General features: G+C 35.1%; 2 protein-coding genes across 3 annotated transcripts; one reads left to right on the plus strand and one right to left on the minus strand.

Moving 5' to 3' along the window:
* Positions 1–3,125: 3,125 nt before the first annotated feature.
* Unr (cold shock domain-containing Unr) lies at positions 3,126–11,870 on the minus strand. Its single transcript, XM_068285755.1, has 10 exons — positions 9,440–11,870; positions 8,167–8,747; positions 7,678–8,072; positions 7,382–7,589; positions 6,848–7,315; positions 6,633–6,786; positions 6,326–6,495; positions 5,179–6,228; positions 4,942–5,119; positions 3,126–4,868 (listed from the first exon to the last, which is right to left on the minus strand). The coding sequence occupies exons 1-10, from the start codon at positions 9,474–9,476 to the stop codon at positions 4,852–4,854; spliced, it is 3,258 nt and encodes a 1,085-aa protein (XP_068141856.1). The 5' UTR covers positions 9,477–11,870; the 3' UTR covers positions 3,126–4,851.
* Positions 11,871–15,668: 3,798 nt separating this feature from the next.
* Positions 15,669–18,940, plus strand: Afg3l2 (AFG3 like matrix AAA peptidase subunit 2). Of its 2 annotated transcripts, none has more exons than XM_068285756.1 (4): positions 15,669–16,046; positions 16,124–16,602; positions 16,668–17,066; positions 17,148–18,940. In XM_068285756.1, the coding sequence occupies exons 1-4, from the start codon at positions 15,963–15,965 to the stop codon at positions 18,643–18,645; spliced, it is 2,460 nt and encodes an 819-aa protein (XP_068141857.1). In that variant the 5' UTR covers positions 15,669–15,962; the 3' UTR covers positions 18,646–18,940. The 2 variants fall into 2 exon arrangements, with proteins under 2 accessions (XP_068141857.1, XP_068141858.1); XM_068285757.1 differs by having other exon boundaries at positions 15,670–16,046; positions 16,127–16,602.
* The last annotated feature ends 1,884 nt before the right edge of the window (positions 18,941–20,824 follow it).

Raw genomic sequence — 20,824 nt, forward strand, 5'->3', positions numbered from 1 at the left:
TTATATATATATATATATATTTATATATATATATACATACTTGCATACATATGTACATAAATATATGTATGTGTAGGAGTATATAATCGGTTTTTAAAATTCGTCAAACGTTCTTTAAATCCCTAAACTACACGCAATTTTTGAACATACTCGTCGTCGTATATATTTACATATACAAATATATATATATACATATGTATATATATATATACTAAGCTGTAATTGTATAATCAAGCGAAACGAAATCAACTAATAAACAACAACAAGAAAAGCAACAACAACAAATCGAATGAATGCAATATTCTCAAAAAAACAAAACAAAACTAAAAATCAACACATAATTCGATAAGTTACAAATTATATAAATCAAACCAAACGAAAAACGTTTTTTTCATTCGAATTTGAATTTTAAGTGCTTAAAGAACTACCAAAAAAAAAAAAAAAAAAAAACATTTACATCAATCAATACATATATATGTATATATATAGGAGGAGCAAAACAAAATCAACTGAACGAATGAATGAGTAAAAGAAAAACATTGTCAAACTGAAATTAAAAGAGATGAATTCAAAAACCAAACGTAACGAACGATATAGGATTGAAGATATATATACATACATACATATATATATATATATATATATATGATACGATACCGATACCGATACCATAGTCATGTCATGTAACCAACAAAACAAAACGAAAACAAAAAGAAAAGAAAAAACAAAAAATACAAAACAAAAGCAACAAACTCTAAGCAGATATAAATTATTCTTATAAATAAACAATTACAAAAAAAGAAAATCCAATATTATCGCAATTATTGTTTGTGAGAGGAAAATTTGACAGATTTTCAGGTAAGTTGAAAATATTTTATCAGTTAATATAATCGAGTCTTAAAAGCAGACTCGAGGCGTGTCCTATAAAAAAAATATCACATGAAACAATTGAAAATATAAATATTTCTACAACAATTCTTTAACTACAAATAGTTATAACGGTTATAATGATCAAGGCACCGACGATTTTCGTCGTGATATTCGTAAGACATATTAACTGGAGGCCCTTTCATATAACTTTGTATTGGGACCAACCAATCGCTCATCGAACTTTAGTCGCTATAACCCGACGGACGTGGCTAAAAGTGCAATTAACAAGTAACCGATTCGCAAAGTTAATAGTTTTTGAGAATTTTTCAATTGAAATTTGTGTCAATTTGTTCATGTATTTCGTTCAATCTTTATTTTGGTAAGTAAATATCAACTCTCTTTTATTCAGCAATCAAAAATCATTTTATAGCGCTCTAAAAGGGCTATGGCCCTAAAGGAGGGGCGGGGTTTATAGTTGCTAATCTGGCACTGATTAACACTTTTTGGCCAATTTTGACAAATCTCTTTATTAATATATCGAAATACTGGCCTACTTAAACATTTTTAGAACTGTTTGTTAGATTGACTATTTAGGTCATGTTTTAGCTGATTTTTTAAGCTAAAATTTCAAGCAATATACTTTTTATACCCTTGCAGAGGGTATTATAAAATTGATCAGATGTTTGTAACGCACAGAAGGAGACGTTTCCGACCCCATAAAGTATATATATTCTTGATCAGCGTGAGAAGCTGAGTTGATATAGCTATGTCCGTCTGTCCGTCCGTCTGTGCGTACGCGTTTTACTCAGCCGTCTTAAGAGCTATCGGGCTGAAATTTTCTTTCGAGGTTTTTATTACCCGGCAAAAATAAAGTATGAAAACCATAAGGATCGGACCACTATATCATATAGCTCTAGAAGAACTAGAAGAAACATTTTCATAAAAATCGAGTATGCTATGAAATTTATATATGTGATAATATGAGAGTAAAATTGTTTTGTTTGTATGTATATTGATGAATTGAGTTGCAGAAAACAAATTTTGAACATGTAAAATTATTATTATCAAGGACTGCAAGGGTATACAAACTTCGGCATAGCCGATGTTAGCTTCTTTAATTTTTTTATATTTATGATTATGATAATTTCGAATTTATGTAAAATATTTAAAAATGAATAAGCCTAAAAGTATGCAGAAGTATTTTCAAGAAATCTAGACAAAAGCTGTGACCCGATAGCAAAAATAAAGTGATCAAACTTCTGTTTTAGTTCTAGTCAATTAGTTTTAATCAATTGACCCTTTTGATCAGATAAAGAAGAAGATCCAAAAACTGCCTTTAAAACCTCTCACTTTTGATCAAACCTTTTATTCGTTATGACTAAACATTGAACAATTGAAAAGACATTTTAGATTTAGCTTTATTGAAATATGTATTTTATTTTTGTATGTGTTTTGTTTTTTTTTTTTTGTTTTTTTTTTTTTTTTTTTTTTGTTTTTCTTTTGTTTGTATTCAAGCACATATGTATGTATGTATTTTTTATATTCTTGTTTTTTTGTTTGCTTTTTTGTTGCAGGTTTTTTTCGTGTGATTTTTTTGCGATTTTTTTTGTTAAACTTTTATATAGGTTTTTTTTTGTTGTTTTTTTTTTGTAATTTTTGTTATTAATAATAAGGATTTAGTTTCTGTGCTGTTTTTTTTTTTTTGTTTTGTTTTTTGTTGTTTTTTATTTGTTTACTTTATTTTTGCATTGCGTTTGTAGCAGCATTTGTTTGTTTGTTGTTGTTGTTGTTGTTATTATTCTGCTTCATTTCTCCTTCTCTCTCGCTTTCCGCTTTCCAATCATCTTTCATTTTGCTTTGTCGGCATCTGTGCTTCCCCTACCCCACACACATTTGTCTTGCTTGATATATATATGTATGTGTATATATATGTACACATACATACATATATATACATTGGTTTATATTTAAGTTACTATTTGTTGTTGCTGTTTTTTGTTGGTTGTTATAGTTGTATAATGTATATATAACATGGCTATATAGTAGGACGTACTGATCCCGGAAAAATGGTTTTATCTTTCATTCATTCTTACTCTTTTTTTCGTTTTTTTTTTTTCTTTGCTTTTGTTTTTTTAGTAATTGAAATTCATAGTGTTCACAATATATTTGCTTTTGTTATTACCAATAGATGATCTTCTATATATATATATATATATATATACATATATAGTTCTTGATTTTTTGTTTTTTATGTATTTTCATTCATTAAATGGTTTTTCATCAACAGATTTTGGCTAAGCAAATTTAATTTGCTTTTTATTTTTTTGTTTTCTTGTTTTACATTTTTTCTCTTTCTCTTATTCCATTTCATTTCTCAGTTTTTATTTTGTTTTTAGTAATTTTTGTTATAAATAAATATGTATGTATGCATGTATGTGTGTGTATAATTTTTAGGTTTTTCTTTTCTTTATAATTAATAAGTTAATGCAACCCACATTTTTTGTTTAATGTTTTGTTTGAATGCGAAAAAAAAAAGAAATTCGTGAAACAAAATTATAATAATAATTAGGTATAAAATATATATATATATATATTAATTTAGATAGATATATATATATATATATAGCATGTATACAAATTAGACTTTTTGTTTTAGGTATAAATACTTTTAATTTTTTTTTTTTTTTCCTCTTCTATCTCTTGCTTTCTTGCTCACTTTACGCTTAGCTCATATCTCTTTCATTTTGAATAAATAGAATTTTCTTTTGTTTTTCTTTTTAACAAATACAAACGAAAAATTGTTGAGAGAAATATAAATGTATATTATTTGCTATATATAGAGAGCAAACTCTATGGAAAAACAAAGTATAAGAATAGCAATTAAAATAGGCCATATAAATATATGTTAAATATTGTTGCAAGGACTTCGTTGCCATTATATATATAGAATAATAAGTTTCTTGTGTTTTGTTTGTTTATTTGTTACATTTGTCTTCCCCAAACCTATTCCACATTTCGGATATCCTTTCTTTTGTTGTTGTTTTGTTTTGTTTAAATTAAAGCAAACTAGTCGAAAATAGTATACGTGTACACACAATTTGGTTTCCATCTCGCTCACACCTCATCGCTAATCTATATCATAGTAGAATTTCTTTATGCAATTTCGGTTTCGGTTTCAGTTTTTTTTTTTTTTTTTTTTTTGAAATAAATTCTATCAAATTGTTTGTTTTTGTTTCTTTTTTTGTTTTGTTTTTTAGATTTCAGACACAAAGATTTCATTACGTTTCGCTTTTGCTTCATTTCATCATATTTTTTTTTTTTTTTTAATTTTTTACTTTTTGTTTGTTATTTTTTTCAGTTTTTTTTTTTTTTTTTGTTTTTGCTTTGCTTTGCTTGTTTATATATATGTATATATATAATTTGTTGAGTTCCCTTTAAGTATTGCATTAATTCTTTGTTTGTTGGCTATCAAATTACAATTATTATTACAATTATTATATGGTAGATATTATTATCGTTTCGAATAGAGCGTTTATCTAGAGGGGTGGGGTGGGGTGGGGGGAGGGGCATGGGGGAGGAGGGGTTGGAGGATTATTAGGTTCGGTTCTTTGTTTTTAATAATATTCATTATATAAAGGTATTAGGTTTATTTTTATTCCTCTAGCGACAAGTTCAAGTTGCTGTTACTTTGTTGTTGTTTTTTTTTTTGTTAAATATTATTGATGTTTGTTGTAATTGTTGCTTGTTGTTGTTGTTGGTTGATGTTGCTGTTGTTGTTGTTGATTTGTGGTATGTTGCGTTGTTTTGTTTGTTATAAGAATATAGAAAAAAAAATATATATAGGATGTTTTTTTTTTTGTTTTTGTTTGTTTTTTTCTTTCTTTTTTTTTTTTTGATTTTGTTTTTTGTTTTTTTGTTTTTGTCTTTGATGTGCATCTAAAATATATTCGCCTGCCTCCTCTTTGGCATGGAACAAATGATTTACTCCACCAAGGTGCCTTTAGATAAGAGATTTTTTTTTTTTTCGTATTAGTATTTTTGCGATTCAGACGATTTCTGTTTAGCAATCACCTGGAATGCGTGGATGGCGTGCCAGCGCAGAGAAGCCTTTGCCCTGCGGTCCCTTGGGTGCCCGTATCAATATTAAACGTGGCACAGTATCATCGCCATTGAGTTTAAGGCGCGAGATCAGACGATCGGGACGATCGTTTATTTTCAAAACATTGCAAGCCGATGATTTGCCATTGCGCTGAAAGCGAGATGAAAATGATTGCCTCTGTTTAGTTATTATAATCTATTTGAGCTTACCTGATTGGTGACCACTGAAAATTCGACTGTATCGCCTGGATGTAGGGCCACTGTGTTACCCTGAACTTCGGACATGTGAAAGAATAATTTTTTGCCATCTTCCACCTCGAAATTGAGAAAGCCAAATTGTCCCTTTATGGAATCGACAGTGGCACGTTTCTTTTGTCGCACAGCATTGACAACAGCAGCACGGCCGCTCTCATCGATGCGGAAGCTAACCAGATCGCCCTTTTGCAACAAATCCCGTTTGTTAACCAAACTGGTAATGCCAAATTCATGCTGCGAAATGACAGTGGTACGCTGCTCATCGAGTATTTCGATTAGGCCAGCATACTCCTGCTGATCGGGATTGATGCAACGCAAGGGACGCGCCACTACACCATTGTGTACCGTCTCCAGCACTGCTGGCTGTGGTATTGAATTTTTTGGTAACATTCTTACATTCTCAGCGGGCAGACAATTGCCCGATACCGATGTATTGCCATTTGGGGCTAATGTGTATTCAACCTCTTGGCCCAATTCCAACCAATTGGGATTACCCAAGTAGTTGCTAAAATGAAAGAAGACTTCCTCATCGTGCGACAGAGTCTCAATGAAGCCGAAATTCTCTTTCATTACAGCAATAAAACCGCGATAGATTTGTGCACTTTCCGATGCCGAATGATTATTATTCTCAATGCCATCTAATGATGATGTTCCGGTTCCTGATGGGTTTGTGGCTGATGCAGCTGCTGCTGTTGTTGTTGTTGTTGTTGCTGCTCCTGCTGCTACTACTCCGGGTGTTGTTATCGACTGTTGAGTAAGGCTACCCATACTGCTGGTACTGCCGCCAGGACTTCCATGCATTATATAACCATTCTGGAGTGAAGCATTTGAGCTGCTGCCACTGATGCCATTCGAGAGAAGTTGTTGCTGTTCAAGTGATTGTTGTGTAATGAGTTGTTGTTGTTGCTGCTGCTGCTGTTGTTGTTGCTGCTGTTGCTGTTGTTGTTGTTGTTGTAAGGAAATTTGTTGGACATTAACGGCAATATATTCCTTATTACGTTTGACCTAACAAAAAACAAGTTATTTAATTGCTGATCTCTTTCTGAATCGCGCTTTCTCTCTCTCTCTCTCTCTCTCTCTGTGTCTCTGTGTTAATTCTTACCATATAAATATCGAAGCGCACACGCTCCCCAATCCTTGGTGGTTTTTCGCAGTCTTTAAGAAAATACATTATAGTCTTTTTACTATCGCTATGTTCATAGGTTATAACGCCACCCTCGACACGATCTTGAGATTTAATTGGACTCTTGGGTGCCTCGCGTGTCACGCAGCCTGCAAATAAAATAATAATAATTATAATTAGCTAAACTGTGCGAAATATAATCAGTGACAAAGAACTATTCTGTCCGATATTAGAACTCTCAACAGAACAGATTCAACTCGTCTTACATTTTTGTAGCCTTTCTTACCTTCAATATTGCTGGCCATGAGAGTTTCGAATTGCACACTATTTGGCGGCAGATGTTTAATGCGTATGGCCTGCAAACGCGAATTGTTATAAGCCAAACCGGGCTCCTGAATAACAGTAAATTCAACTTCATCGTTGACCTCAATTTCGCGGCTCTAATAAAAAAAAAAAAAACAATTTAGATTTTTGGGAATTTTTTGCATTTAATCATTTTACCGTATCCAAGACCTCGGTGAAATGGAAAAATAAACGCGCCTGCCTCTCCACACAGCGTAGAAAACCAAAACCATCTTTAAGTGAGGCAATTGTGCCCTGTTCACGTTTCTCGCCCGACACTTTAAAGGTCTCATCTAGCAGGGCAATCGATGTGGCGCGTTGCAATTGATCACGCCTATCGGTGGCCAATAGGAATTGCACCCAATCGCCATGACGTAATGTGAAATCACCTTTCTGATCCTTATCACCGAATGGTACTTCAACTTCCGAATAGTCAAGAGCACGATAACGTATACGCCCCGGCAATGGATCATTATTCTGTCGCACAGGATTGTTACGATCCAATGACTTCAATACCTGACCCTTATACACAGTATTATCAACATCCTCAAAGATTACTGAACCAGGTGGCAGACGTGTTATGTTACACGCAAATTCTCTACCCTGTGGTGGTACAGAAGCAGATTGCTATTGGAAAAGAAAGTCGTTTATTTCATTTCCACACTGGATTCGAGTTCATTAATCGTTACTTACGCTGCGCGTTTGTATGGTGAATTCAACATCATCGCCAGGACGTAGCTCAACATTGCCTTCGGCTTCCGAGAAATGGAAAAATATCTCTTTAACAACATCGGCGCGTTCAATAAAGCCAAATGACTCTTTCATGGAGCAAACAACACCACGATATTTCACAGGTTGTGCCGGATTCTCTAGGCGTATATGGCAGGCGCCTAGGTTGCCTCTGTGTTTATATATTTTTTTTTTTTTTTGTAAAGTAAATGAAAATAGTTAACTAACGTTTTCGAGTTGTTTTTAGTTTGTATTCTAACCTTTGGTTTGTAGCAATTTGAAAGCTGACCTTATCGCCAGCCCTCAAATTAACATTGCCCTCGACATCATCTTTGGTATAGGGTAGAAAGAAGCATTCACCACGATTCTCATAGCTAATGCGACCAGTTGTCTCGCTGGAGCTTAACACATTGTTGGCGCTATCCGTACGCAATTCCGTGGTCACTGTGCCGGTTACACGCTCCTCGGATAATACCACTTCGGGTGCTATTTTAGATACTTGACTAGCAATTGGCTTGCCCGTACGACGATCGTATGTCATTTCAAATTCCACTGGATCACCAATCTTTAAATGATCAATATTGCCGCTAAATTGCGAGAAATGAAAGAAGAGACGTGCCTGACGCTCACAGCATTGTATAAAACCATAAGAATGCTATCCAAAAAAAGAAGAAAGCAAATATATTTAGATGTTAAAATAAATGGAACAATTTGGATACATTTGATTAAACTCTTTGTCTTCTTCGTACCAATAGCTTTTCAATGATTCCTGTTTCTCTTGTTGCCTGATTGGGATCATTGGCAGCATTTGATGTGGAGTTACTTGAATTTGAGCCAAATATTGATGAGGAGCTATTGCCTCCGTTGGTTAGGACACTGTTTGATTGAAAGACGCCAATTTGTGGTGGATTTTGTATGACATCGTTCACCTCGTTGGCATCAAACATTCCAATGCTTGGATGTTGTTGTTGTTGCTGCTGCTGCTGTTGTTGTTGCTGCTGCTGTTGATGTTGCTGCTGTTGATGTTGCTGATGTTGTTGTTGCTGCTGCTGCTGTTGATGTTGCTGAAGATGTTGCTGCTGCTGCTGCTGTTGTTGTTGCTGCTGCTGATGATGATGCTGTTGTTGCTGCTGTTGTATAGACTGCTGTCCCATGCCCAAAGATGGCGTCGGTGGTCCCTGCTGCGTTTGCTGTTGCTGCTGCGGTTGCAGGCCAAGGGTGGTCGAGTCCAGTGTAAATGTACCAATTGTGGGAAATGTTGTTGGTATACCCAAATTGCGCATGGCATTCATATTGAAATAGCCATCGCATGGCAAATTATCATAGATCTCTGCAGTAAAAAAAAAAAAAAAAACCAAAAATGAATGAGACTATCAGATTTTGTGTGTGTGTGTATGTGTGTGTCTATGGGAAAGTTAAATTTGTGAGACTTGAAACTGGTTTTTCAAATGACAATTTGAAAGCCATTCCCCATTCCCGTTGAAAGATGTGCTTTCTCTTCTCCTTCTCTAATTCTCAATATGCAAAACTTCATTTAAGATAACAAATTCTAAAAATTGGCTTGGTGCATTTAATTACCTACTCTAAAAGTGAAGTATTTCAACAGGATTTCAATTGTTAATCATTTACAATTACTTTAGACGTAAGTAATGCTAATTAAGTTTTTAAGATTTAATTTAAATTTGAAGATCTTTCAAATCTGTATACATTTTTTTTATTCTTTGAGTTCTAATAAGTAATTACTTAAGTTGAAGAATGTAATAATTTAAAGTACTTTGATGATCTTCATCAAGTAGTTGTATCAGTAGGCTTAGGAATCTAGTAATGCATTTCCTAGATCCATCTATGTACGTTTCTTCTCTTGAATCCAAGGTTGGAATTTTGTTCATTGTTCGTAATTCCAATAAGTTATTCCGATTTAAAGGCGCTAACAAAAACTGATCCCAAATGGATTAATGCATAATTTATTGTTATGGATAACTATATAAAACTAAATGCATTTAATATTAATTTCTTACTCACCTTCACCTGTGCGATAAACCTTCGATTGTGTATTCATATTGGCGGCGGCAATTGCAATTACTTAAAGGATCGATCGAAGAAAGTTTTATTTTTTGTATTAGATTGAAAAAATGCTGTTAACGTGACTAGCACAGGATAATTTCAAAAGGTTTCCTTCCTTCTGCGTATAACTTGGGAATCGGGAGTGAAGGATGACTGACTGACTGACTCTTTGAGTGACTGACTGACTGTGGGATGTTACGGTTTCGGTTGAGTTTCTCTCCTTGATTCTATTGGTCTTTTTTGATGTGAAAATCCAATCCGTATCCGTAATTTTTCTTTATTTTATTTTATTCTTTTTGTAATTATAATGATAAAGAGTTTTTGCTTTTGTTGTTGTTGTTGAAGAGAGCAATACGAGATTTTGTTTTGTTGTATTTATTTTTTGTTTTTTTAATGTCTTTTTGCGAAAACTCCAACACAAAGAAAATTAGACAAATTTAAGGACCAAAAAACGACCCGACAAAATTTTTGTTTTTTATTTTTTGTTATCAAAGAGAAAAACTAAGCAATAAATACGTATATGTGTTTGTTTCGTATTATTATTATTTTTTTTTTTTTTGTATTATTTTTATTTATTTTTTGTTTTGTTTTTTTTTTTTTTTTTTTTTTTTTTGTATATATATTTTGGCTAAACACTGGCACAAGAGGCACTGAAATTCCTTGTCTTCGAAGTTAATCAAACAAATTTTTGTTGTTTCTTTTATTTTTTTTGTTTCTTCCTTTTTTGTTTTGTTGTTGCTTGTTGTTTTGTTTTGGTTTTGGTTTTTGTTGTTGTTATTGTTAATGAAGAAAGAGATTTAGTAGTTGTGGGCGAGGGGTGTGTAGTGTTTTTGAGGGGGGAGTAGTGGGTTGTTGATGTTGTTGTTGTTTGGAGGGCGGATCGAATAGTTTCTTTCTAATGTAAAATGGTTGAGAAAAATGCCAAGAAATATTGTTAAGTTTTTTCTTTCCTTTGTTTTGTTATTTTTTTTTTTTTTTTTTTTTTCGTTTCTTTGTGTTTGTTTTGTTTAATAATGAAAATGCATTCCAGCTGCTGCTGCCGTTGGTTGGTTTCTTTCTTTTGTTTATTTTAGTTTTTAGATTTAGTTATTTTGAAATTTTTTATTTTATTTTTTAGTTTTACTAGAAAAATACACTGGGCTTGTGGTTTTTGTTGCTCGTTTTATATGGAATACTTATTTCATTTAAATGTTTTGTTTTTGTTTGTTTTGTTTTTTTTTTTTTTTTGGGCTAGATTATTTTTTGTTGTTTTGTTGTTTGATATTTGAATAGTTTGTTGTTGTTTTTCGGAAATTGGTTAAATTATTTATATATATAATATATATTTTTTGTTCTTGTTGTAGGCAATCGTTGTGGTTTTTTTGTATTTAGGAAGTAATAGTGTGATTTTTATTTTATTGATTAAGTTGTTTTGTGTTTTTTGTTTGTTTTTATTTATTTTTTTTTAATCTTATATATTTAATGCAAATTAATTCAATTGCTCTGTGGCGGCGCCCTTTGTTTTTGTTTTTCTTGTGGGGGAGGAGGCGTGGCGCGGGGGGTGGTTGATCTGAAATGCTAGGAGGCCACCTAACGTGGGGTAGGGGAAACTTGGCTCTATAGCCACCTAGCGATGATTTTGTTTTCCTTTTTTTTCTCTCTCGCTCTCTTTTAAGTGTTTTGTGTAATCTGCGGCTCTCTTTTGCTTCTCCACACTGGGTTCTCTTTCTCCTTTTCTCTTGAGTTGATGTTTTTTTATATATGTATCTCCGTTTTCTTGCACTGATCCGTTGTAGCTTTTTGTTCTCTTTGCAGTAGTTTGGTTATTCCATTCGCGTTTTCTCGGTTCTTCTGTCTCTCTTGCCAGGTTCTCTTTGATGCTCTTTCTTTCGCTGTATAATTCTATTACTTTTCGGTTGATGGTTCTCTTTTATTGCTGTTTCGTTTACTTTTTTGTTTGTTGTTGATGTTTCCTTTTAGTTTTGTTTTATTTTTTTTATCTACTAGGCAAATATATGAATTGTTTATATGTATTGTGTGTATATATATAGATATAGATACTCTTTATGCGTGTGTCCGTGTGTTCGTCTTCGTCTTCGTCCTTTCCTCTATTTGTCTCCTGCTTCTATGATCTCTTCCTTTGTTTTTTTTTTTTTTTATAACATTAAATCTACGATTATTAATTTTTTTCTTGTTTTTGAATGCTTTTTGAAGTCTTATTTTTATAACCTAGGGTTGATTTTTTTCCTCTGTTCTTCTTTGTTTTCTTTTTCACTTAGTTTCGGTTGCTTCTTTTACAAATTACGTTTTTTGTTTTGGTTTTTTTTTTTATATATTGTTTTTGTTTGTTTGTTGGTTTTTATATAATATAATATATAATATACTATAGTATATATGTATCGAAGTCCTTTAAGATATCACGAATTTGTTTCAATGTTTTTTTTTTGTTTTCTGTTTTTTTTTTTTTTTAATTTGTTATTTGCTCTTAAGTGTAAAGTTGTTGTTTTTTTTTTTTTTTTTAGATTTTTGTTTAGCTTTTTCAGTTTTCCATTTAGAGATTTTGTTTTTTCTTCGTTTTTGTTTTTTTGTTGTTGTTATATATTTTATAAATTTACAGTTAATTATCACAGAGTTGTTAAATCTTTCTTTGAATTTGTTTTTTTTTAATGTTTTTTTTTTGTTTTTAATTCTTTTTGTTTATTTCATTTAGACTTTTAACATTTCTCACTAGGTACACTTATAAAAAACAAAAAAAAAAAACTTATTTGAAAATTATTTGTAAAAAAAGGATTTTTTTTTTTGTTGTTTTTTTTTTTCGTTTCAGTTTTTGAGAAAAAAAAATTGTTTCTCTTTGGCACTTAAGCCGCAGTTGTTGTTGTTGCTTTTACTCTTCCGTTTGTTTTGTTTTTAGTTTTTTTTTTTTGTTTTTCTTTTTATTGGCTAAGTTAAGTTGCGTTTGTTGTTGTTGTTGTTGTATTTTGTGTGTGTTTTCAGTTGTATTTTCATTAGCTTTTCTTCTCTCTACATCTCGCCGTCACTCTCTTCCTATTTATCACTTTCTCTCTTTATCACTTTCTTCGTCTCTCTCTCTCTTTCTGTCTCTCGTTTTCTCTTGTGTAAAACGTGACTTAAAAATTAATAGAATTCTTGTAGATTTTTGGTTTTAAATGTTTTTTTTTTTTGTTTAAATTTTTATTTTTTTATTTATTGTTACCGTTTAGTGTTGTTGTTGTTGTTTGTTTCTTTCACACTTTTTTATTTATTATTTGCTTTACTTTCGTTTCTCTGCGTTATGTTTTTGCGGCACAATTGTTGCTCGATTCTCTCTCTCTCTTTCTTTCTCCTTAGCGACCTTGTATGGTCTCTCTTTAAATCCTTTTATGGGCTATGCTCTCTTTCGACAATCTTGCATTCGATCTTTAGGTTATCTTGTTGAGCGTTCGCTTTGTTTTCTCTGTTTTCTCTAACTTTCTTTTGTCTTCTCTAGATTTCTCTTTTATTCTCTATTTGCTCTTTGCTCTTGCAAATTTGTTTTGTTTTTATTTATTTTTTTTTAGACACAGATCCGTTACTTTAGCTTAGGCTTTTGCTCTTTTCTAGTCTCTCTCTCAAACTCTCTCTCTCTCTCTTTGCGGCGAGTAATTGCAGTTGGTTTTGTTTTTGTTTCAGTTACAGAATGGGGGCGTGGTCGCTTAGGAGGAGGCGTGAAGGGCTGCCCCCCGCGCTAGACTTAAGACTAAATTTCTCTTTGTTGTTTCCGTTTTGTTGTTGTTGTTGTTTATTTGCTTTTGTTTAGTTAAATAATTTAAATTATTATTATTTTATTTATGTTTTTGTTTCTTGTTTGTGGCGTTTAAATTAAATTGTTGTTTTTTTTTTTTTTTTTTACTCCCGGTTATTTTGTACTTTAAAACTTTAATTCAGTTGTTGTTGTTGCTCCTTTGTGTGGCTTGTTGTTGTTGTAGTTGTTGTCGTTGTAGAGTGGGGAAGAATGGGGTTTTGTGGGCATGGGCATATGGGCGGGGCGGGGCGTATGGTAACAAAAATTCGTAATTAAATTAAAGCTTTTTGTGTGGTTTCGTCGTTTTCTCTTTTTGTATTTTGTTTTAGTTGAAGGAAAATTAAATGAGAAGTTTTGGTTTGTTTGATTTGTTGTTGTTGTTGTTTTTTGCCTTTCTTTTTATATTGTTGATGCTGTTGTTGTTTCTGCTGCTATTTGAGAGCTTGGAGAGATCTCCTTTATGTAGTTGGTGGTGGTGGTGGGGGGGTTAAAAAGCCTCCGCCTTTGCTTTTGCCGTTTATTTTATCCTTGTTTGTTGCACTTGCTCTCTCTCTCTCTAACACACGCACACACAATCGGGCTTACGCCTCTCTTTCGCCACCGCCTTTCTATCTCTTTGCGTTAATTCTCTCTTGTATTTTTTGTTTTTTGCTGATTAACGCTTGTTTATTGTTATTTTCCGTTCTTCTATCTAGGACTACCGTTTCAGTTGGTTGTTGTTGTTGTTTCTTATTTGTTGTTGCTTTTTGAGTATTGACGAGTTAATTTCACAGCGTTGCAATTTGTTTGGTTTGTTGTTGGTTTACGGTTATCTCTGTCTCTCTTTATCTCGGTGTTCGTAGCTTCCGCCTCTTTGCTGTTCTTAGCTTTCTTCCCCCGCAAGTCTTCAAAGTTTCAAGCTTGGCTTGTTGTTGCTGTTTTTTGCGCAGTCGCTATTCTCTCTGTTTCTCTAGCTGACTTTAGCTTCTCTAATTCTTCACTCTCCTTGTTGGTCTCTTTGACTTTCTTTTTCTGAAGTTTTTCCACGCTTTAAATTTGAAGTTGTTTTCCGGCTTTTTTGTTTTGTTTGTTTGGTTTTCCTTTTTTTAATATAATTTTTTTTTCACTTTAGTTAACTGGTTTTTGTTGTTGTTGTTGTTGTAAAAATTAAATTAAAAACAAAAAAAATTAAGAGTTTTTATGGCCAAAAACTGACTTCGACTTTGGTTTTTTCTCTTTCTCTCTCTTTGCTTTTTTCTCTCAGTTGCGGTTTTCCATAATTTTTGAGCTTTATTTGCTGTTGTTGTTGGGGTATGTAACTAAATTTGTTGTTGCTGTTGGTGTTGTTGTTTTCCTTTTTTTTTTTTGTGATTTAAATTATTATTTGCTTTTTTATTTATATTTTTTGATTCGTTTTCGTTGGTGTTTTTTTTTATATTTTATTTTAGTTGGTTTTTTGTTGTATGTTTTATAATTTTTTTAAAGTATTATTTATCATTTTTATTATTTTGTTGTTGTTGTTATTTTGATGAAAGTGATGTCAAAACGGAGTTTTAGTTACAAAAGCTGCAAAGACACGGAGAGAAAATTGGAAAAAAAATCATAAGATGGAGAAAAAGATTTGGAACAATTAGCAAGTGAAATCTACACCGACTCGATGTTGTTTTTGTTGTTGCACTTTTATTGATTTTTCAGTGTTGCGAGAGACCGGAAAACATTTTTTGCACGCACTCACACACACATACAAGCAGCAGGCATACACGCAGACAAGACAGCCAAATACATATACTAATACATACACACACACAGACACACATATATATATTATTTTTATATATACATTCTCATTGCATTTGTCTAACTATTTTTACACATTCTTCTTTCATTTTTTCTTTGTGAATTTTGCTTAAATTTAGCAGAAAAAAAAACTGTACATATAGCCGCCGCTCTCACTCTCACACACACGCTCACATACAGTGCTAGTACAGACACTTTGAAACACACACACACACACATGCATACAGTGCCAACTTGGTAAGTTTTTTCTTTTCTCTGTGCTTCTAGTTTTTTCGGCATTCGCAAATTTTAATTTTCACCCATTAAACTTTGTATATTTGGCCATATTTGATAGTTAATCACAGCCTTAGGTCTTTGAGCACTTGTTTGTCATAATTTTGCTTCAAAATTATGTTAATTAATTATTTAATTTATTAGAGAAAAGAATTTTCACAACTGAACAAATACGTACCACACTAACAACATAACCAGTGCTGGCAAGTTGGCTTGTTTCTGATCGATGCTGTCGATAAATTTTCATCGATTATCGGAACAAGTGTCGATTTGTTATCGTCTATCTGAACAAATGTTGGAGCAGAACGTCGAAACGATAACACTTGCGATAACTACTGTTAGAATTTAACAGTGCTCATAAATGATGCTGTTAAATGGATGTTATGTGATGCAGCCCTAGTCAGATTTCACAATTCGTAATAAATAAGAGCAATTTTTATTTTATTACATATTTTCAATTACAAAACGAGACACTGACACTGCGACAAGGCTTGGGACAAAACAGCTTGCCCATACAGTAGTTTTAACAAAATTGTCGTAGGTGTAAGACGAAATTGACGACACTGTCACACGGGGAAGGTGGCGCAAAAGGAAGAGGTGTCAAATCAGCCCACTCATCGTTAAATAATAACCTCACGCGGCGGAAAAATATCCTAAATCTGTTGGGTCGTCATGGCTTTCCGTTTGCTGAGCACAGCCAAGGCGATGAATAGCTTAATGCGGCGAAGCTACTTAACCGGGCCTCTAAATAATAAGGTAAGGACGAAAGATAATCTTTCCCCCAACCAACGCAAACAAAGTTTCACAACTTAAAACTAATCTCATAACTGGAGCAGGTGCAGCGTGAAGCCGGTGTCAGTGTACTATCAGTGGAAATGTCACCTTTATTACGTTACATAGTCCAACAGATGCAATTGTTTTGCAAAAAACCGCCAAAAGGTTTTGAGAAATATTTCGAGGCTGCCGGCAAAACACAACCAAAGGGCGATAAAAAGACCAGCAAATCAGCAGCCACAGAGAAACCACCCTCCTCATCTTCCTCATCGTCATCCAAGCCGAAGGCGCAGAGTTCAGCTGCCTCAGAATCAAAATCTGATTGGAATTTTGGCATGTTCAGTAATAGTTCGCGGGGACCAGCAGCGAATCGTGGCTCAAATAATCCCGGTGGTCGTCCATTGGGCGGCGAAGGTGGTGGTGGTGATCGTGAACGTTGGATTCTTCTGGGAGCCATTGGCGCAGTCGTTCTAGTCGGTTCGTTTGCCTTCTTCGAAATGGGCTACAAGGAAATCTCCTGGAAGGAGTTTGTCAACAGGTAACAACACAAACGCACCAGCTGCCGAATCTCTGCCAAAAATAATGTGTGTGTCTTCCCCATAGTTATCTCTCCAAGGGCATTGTGGAGAAACTGGAGGTGGTCAACAAAAAGTGGGTACGCGTACGACTCCAGCAGAACGGTGGTCAGGGCAGCGGCGTTCTTTGGTTCAATATCGGCAGTGTGGATAGTTTTGAGCGCAATCTGGAGACGGCACAAACCGAAATGGGTACAGAATCCATCAATTTTGTTCCCGTGATCTATCGCAACGAAGTCGAAGCGGCCAGTTTGACGGGTCTGTTGCCAACATTATTGATCATTGGTTTCCTCGTCTACATGATGCGCAAATCGGCGGATATGATGGGAGCCGGTGGTCGTGGACGTAAAGGTGGCGGACTCTTTGGCGGTGTCATGCAATCCACAGCAAAACTAATTAATCCCACAGAAATTGGCGTTGGCTTCAAGTGGGTGAAATTACATTATTGCGCTTAGTCGCAATGGCAACTAATTGGTTTCGCTTTCTGTTTGTTTATTTCTTTTTTCAGGGATGTGGCCGGTTGTGAAGAGGCCAAAATCGAAATTATGGAATTTGTCAATTTCTTGAAGAACCCTCAACAGTATATTGATCTGGGTGCTAAAATCCCGAAGGGCGCCATGCTCACCGGACCACCGGGTACGGGTAAAACATTGCTGGCCAAGGCTACAGCTGGCGAGGCGAATGTTCCATTTATTACAGTCTCTGGATCCGAGTTCCTTGAAATGTTTGTGGGCGTGGGCCCGTCACGTGTACGTGATATGTTTGCCATGGCCCGAAAGCATGCTCCCTGCATTCTATTCATTGATGAAATCGATGCAGTGGGTCGCAAGCGTGGAGGCAAAACCTTTGGCGGCCATTCCGAGCAGGAGAATACATTGAATCAGTTGCTGGTGGAAATGGATGGCTTTAATACCACCACCAATGTGGTTGTATTGGCAGCCACCAATCGTGTGGATATCTTGGATAAGGCTCTGATGCGTCCTGGTCGTTTCGATCGTCAGATTTATGTCCCAGCGCCGGATATTAAGGGTAGGGCAAGTATTTTCAAAGTTCATTTGGGTTCACTCAAAACCGAACTGGATAAGAATGATTTGTCGAGAAAAATGGCTGCCCTGACGCCAGGTTTCACCGGAGCCGATATTGCCAATGTGTGTAATGAGGCCGCTTTGATAGCGGCACGTGACTCCAAAGATTCGATTGTTCTGAAACATTTCGAACAGGCCATTGAGCGTGTGATAGCGGGCATGGAGAAGAAGACAAATGTTTTGGCCCCAGAAGAGAAACGCACGGTGGCCCATCATGAGGCTGGACATGCTGTAGCCGGTTGGTTCTTGGAGCATGCCGATCCATTGCTAAAAGTATCCATCATACCGCGAGGCAAGGGCTTGGGTTATGCTCAGTATTTGCCTAAAGATCATTATTTGCTATCGAAGGAGCAACTTTTCGATCGCATGTGCATGACTTTAGGTGGACGCGTGGCCGAAGAGCTCTTCTTCAATCGCATTACAACTGGGGCCCAAGACGATCTCAAGAAGATTACCGACATTGCGTACTCGCAGGTTGTTCGTTTCGGCATGAACGAGAAGGTCGGTCAGGTTAGCTTCGATGTGGGCCAGAGCGGTGATCCGGTTTTCAGTAAGCCTTACTCCGAGGACACAGCCCAGCTAATTGACGGTGAGGTACGATCAATAATTAAGTGCGCCCACGAGGCGACGACAACTCTGCTGTCAGAACACAAGGAGGATGTGCGTCGTGTGGCCGAACGCTTGCTTCAAAACGAAGTCCTTAGTCGGGATGACATGATTGAGCTGCTTGGCCCACGTCCGTTCAAGGAGAAATCCACCTACGAGGAATTTGTCGAGGGAACTGGCTCCTTCGAAGAAGACACCACACTGCCTGAGGGCCTCAAGAGCTGGAATCAGGAAAAGAATCGTGAATCACCAACGGATACATCCACAACAACGCCACCGCCACCCACAAAACCAATGACGGCATCAACCAGCTAGAGTTAGAGCTACAGCTGACGGATGGATCATCATCGGCGGCGGCAGAAGCCTCTTTGTTTTTGTTGTTTAGTGAATGTACACAACGAGAGGAAGAGCAAGACCATCCCTAAAAATCCACCCTCCCGTTTGAGACGTTTTGTTTTTGCGTAATTTTAAGCTAGTTTGATCCACTACTATTCTGATTCTAGTTTTTTTGAGGCAGGGAGCTGACCTAAATTTCCCCTAGGCCGTATTTTCACAATGAAATAAACAAGAAAAAAAAATTAAAACGAAAAAAAAAAAAAAACCAAATACCAACAAAACTAAAAAATGTTTAAAAGTGTTTTTTTATTTAAGGAATGATTGGATTCAAGTTTTCGAATATTTTTCATATATATTTTTCAAACTTTCGTTTAGAACTCAAAATGGCGCTCAACACCAATCTGGCAATATATTGTCAAGCTTGTGTCTGGCAGCTCCTGCAATTTTGGTATTTTAAATAACGCGTTAGTTATAATTTAAAGAACTTAAAGCGCGTCTTGTTCAAAGTTGTTTATGTGTATATCTATCGTTCAAAATGTAACACAGTTGTCGCAATAATTCTCAATTACATTTTATTATCCAATTTATTGTTTTTTTTAATGAATAATCGTCGTTGTCAATGCAATTTTCAAAGCCTTCTTTTACATACTCTAGTGTTATTTCACTCGCACTCGCGGTAAGCGTTGCCGCGTTTAATGTTCGAAGATATTTGTTAGCTTTTCTCATTTTTGTTATTGTTTAATCTGTGCTTACTTTGGCTGCCTTTTAAATCGGTTAAAATGTCGGATGTGGCGAAAAATTAAGTTTTATACATACATATGCGCACATATTGTCGGTTTGGAGCGCCAGGGCTCCTAGTGCATGTGATCCTTAATTTTCCCGTTGCTTAAGTAAACTGTACTGATGTGTGTGTTTGTGTGTAAAGTGTAAATACATTTAGTATCCCTTACAAAGTAATCAAAGTTGTGGCCAAGTGAAGGTCTTCTGGAATCTTAGTGGAAAAGATATATGTATTTACAATAGGATCGGTATTACCTTAATCATAGGAGTCACTTGCGAGATACATATGCTCCTCTCACTTCCGTTTACCATTTTAGTCAAGAATCTAGAGCTTAAAGGGTTACCGAAAAAAAAACAACAATTCTCCCACCAATTCAATCCCAATAAAATTGTGTAGGTACAAATAAATTGAACGATGTCCGTTGCAAGTACACGTTACCTTCGACATTTGAAAAGCACCGTAAAAGAAATGCGTTTTAACAATTTAGTTATGAATTTTGGCTATTTTTCTATATGTGATTTCACATAATTATATAGTGCATAATATAGAACTGCAAGGATACATATGTATGTATGTATGTACTTTGTACACAATGTTAGTGCTCTGCTTCTTTTTTAAAATGGAATGGAACAGTCATCTTTGTTTGTTTCTTTGACAAGGTAAGTCATTTCTAAAGTTGTTACAATTAGCTAATTAAACTATTGGTTGATTTTGTACATATGTATGTATGTATGTACATATGTACATACATCATTTAATATAGAAAGATCGATTTACTTGAAATAAATGTCATGGACACCTTAAGACCCTGGTCCTTAAACTGTAAACAAATTCGCAAAAGTAACGGTATTTAATTTGAAAAACTCATTCGCTCTGACGTTTGAATGTGCGGTGAGAGCTTTGAAAGCTTTTTTATTTTATCACACTCTCTTAAATGTTGCACTCTTTGAGAATGTCCCTCTGCTGCCGGCTTACTCTCTAGTACTTTCTCTTACCCGCGCTCTCTCTCTTTTGCATATTGTGGGGCTTATCAGTTAGTTATCAGCTGTGTTGATGCTGCAGTACATGCGCTCTATGCAGCCGTAGCCGGCACGGCACACGTTGAACGTTGGCGTTGGCTTTGGCTTTGGCTTTTGGCTGAATGTGTCTGTGGCGCGGCTGAAGCTTTGCTCAACTATAACTAACCGCTGCCGCCTACCACTACGAGTGCATGCATAGGCATGCATGCACATGCACGACTACAACTACAAATCGACACACATTCACCTCCATTGGGGCTTCTTGGCCTGCCTGCCGGTTGCTTGCTTGCTGCTGCTGCTGCTGCTTTCTGCCTGTCGTTGGGCCCGTCGTCAGTGTCGTCTTGTTGGTTGTCGCGTT

The sequence above is a fragment of the Drosophila tropicalis genome, unplaced genomic scaffold (genome assembly GCF_018151085.1).
Source record: "Drosophila tropicalis isolate 14030-0801.00 unplaced genomic scaffold, ASM1815108v1 contig_443, whole genome shotgun sequence".
Taxonomy (NCBI): Eukaryota; Metazoa; Arthropoda; class Insecta; order Diptera; family Drosophilidae; genus Drosophila; species Drosophila tropicalis.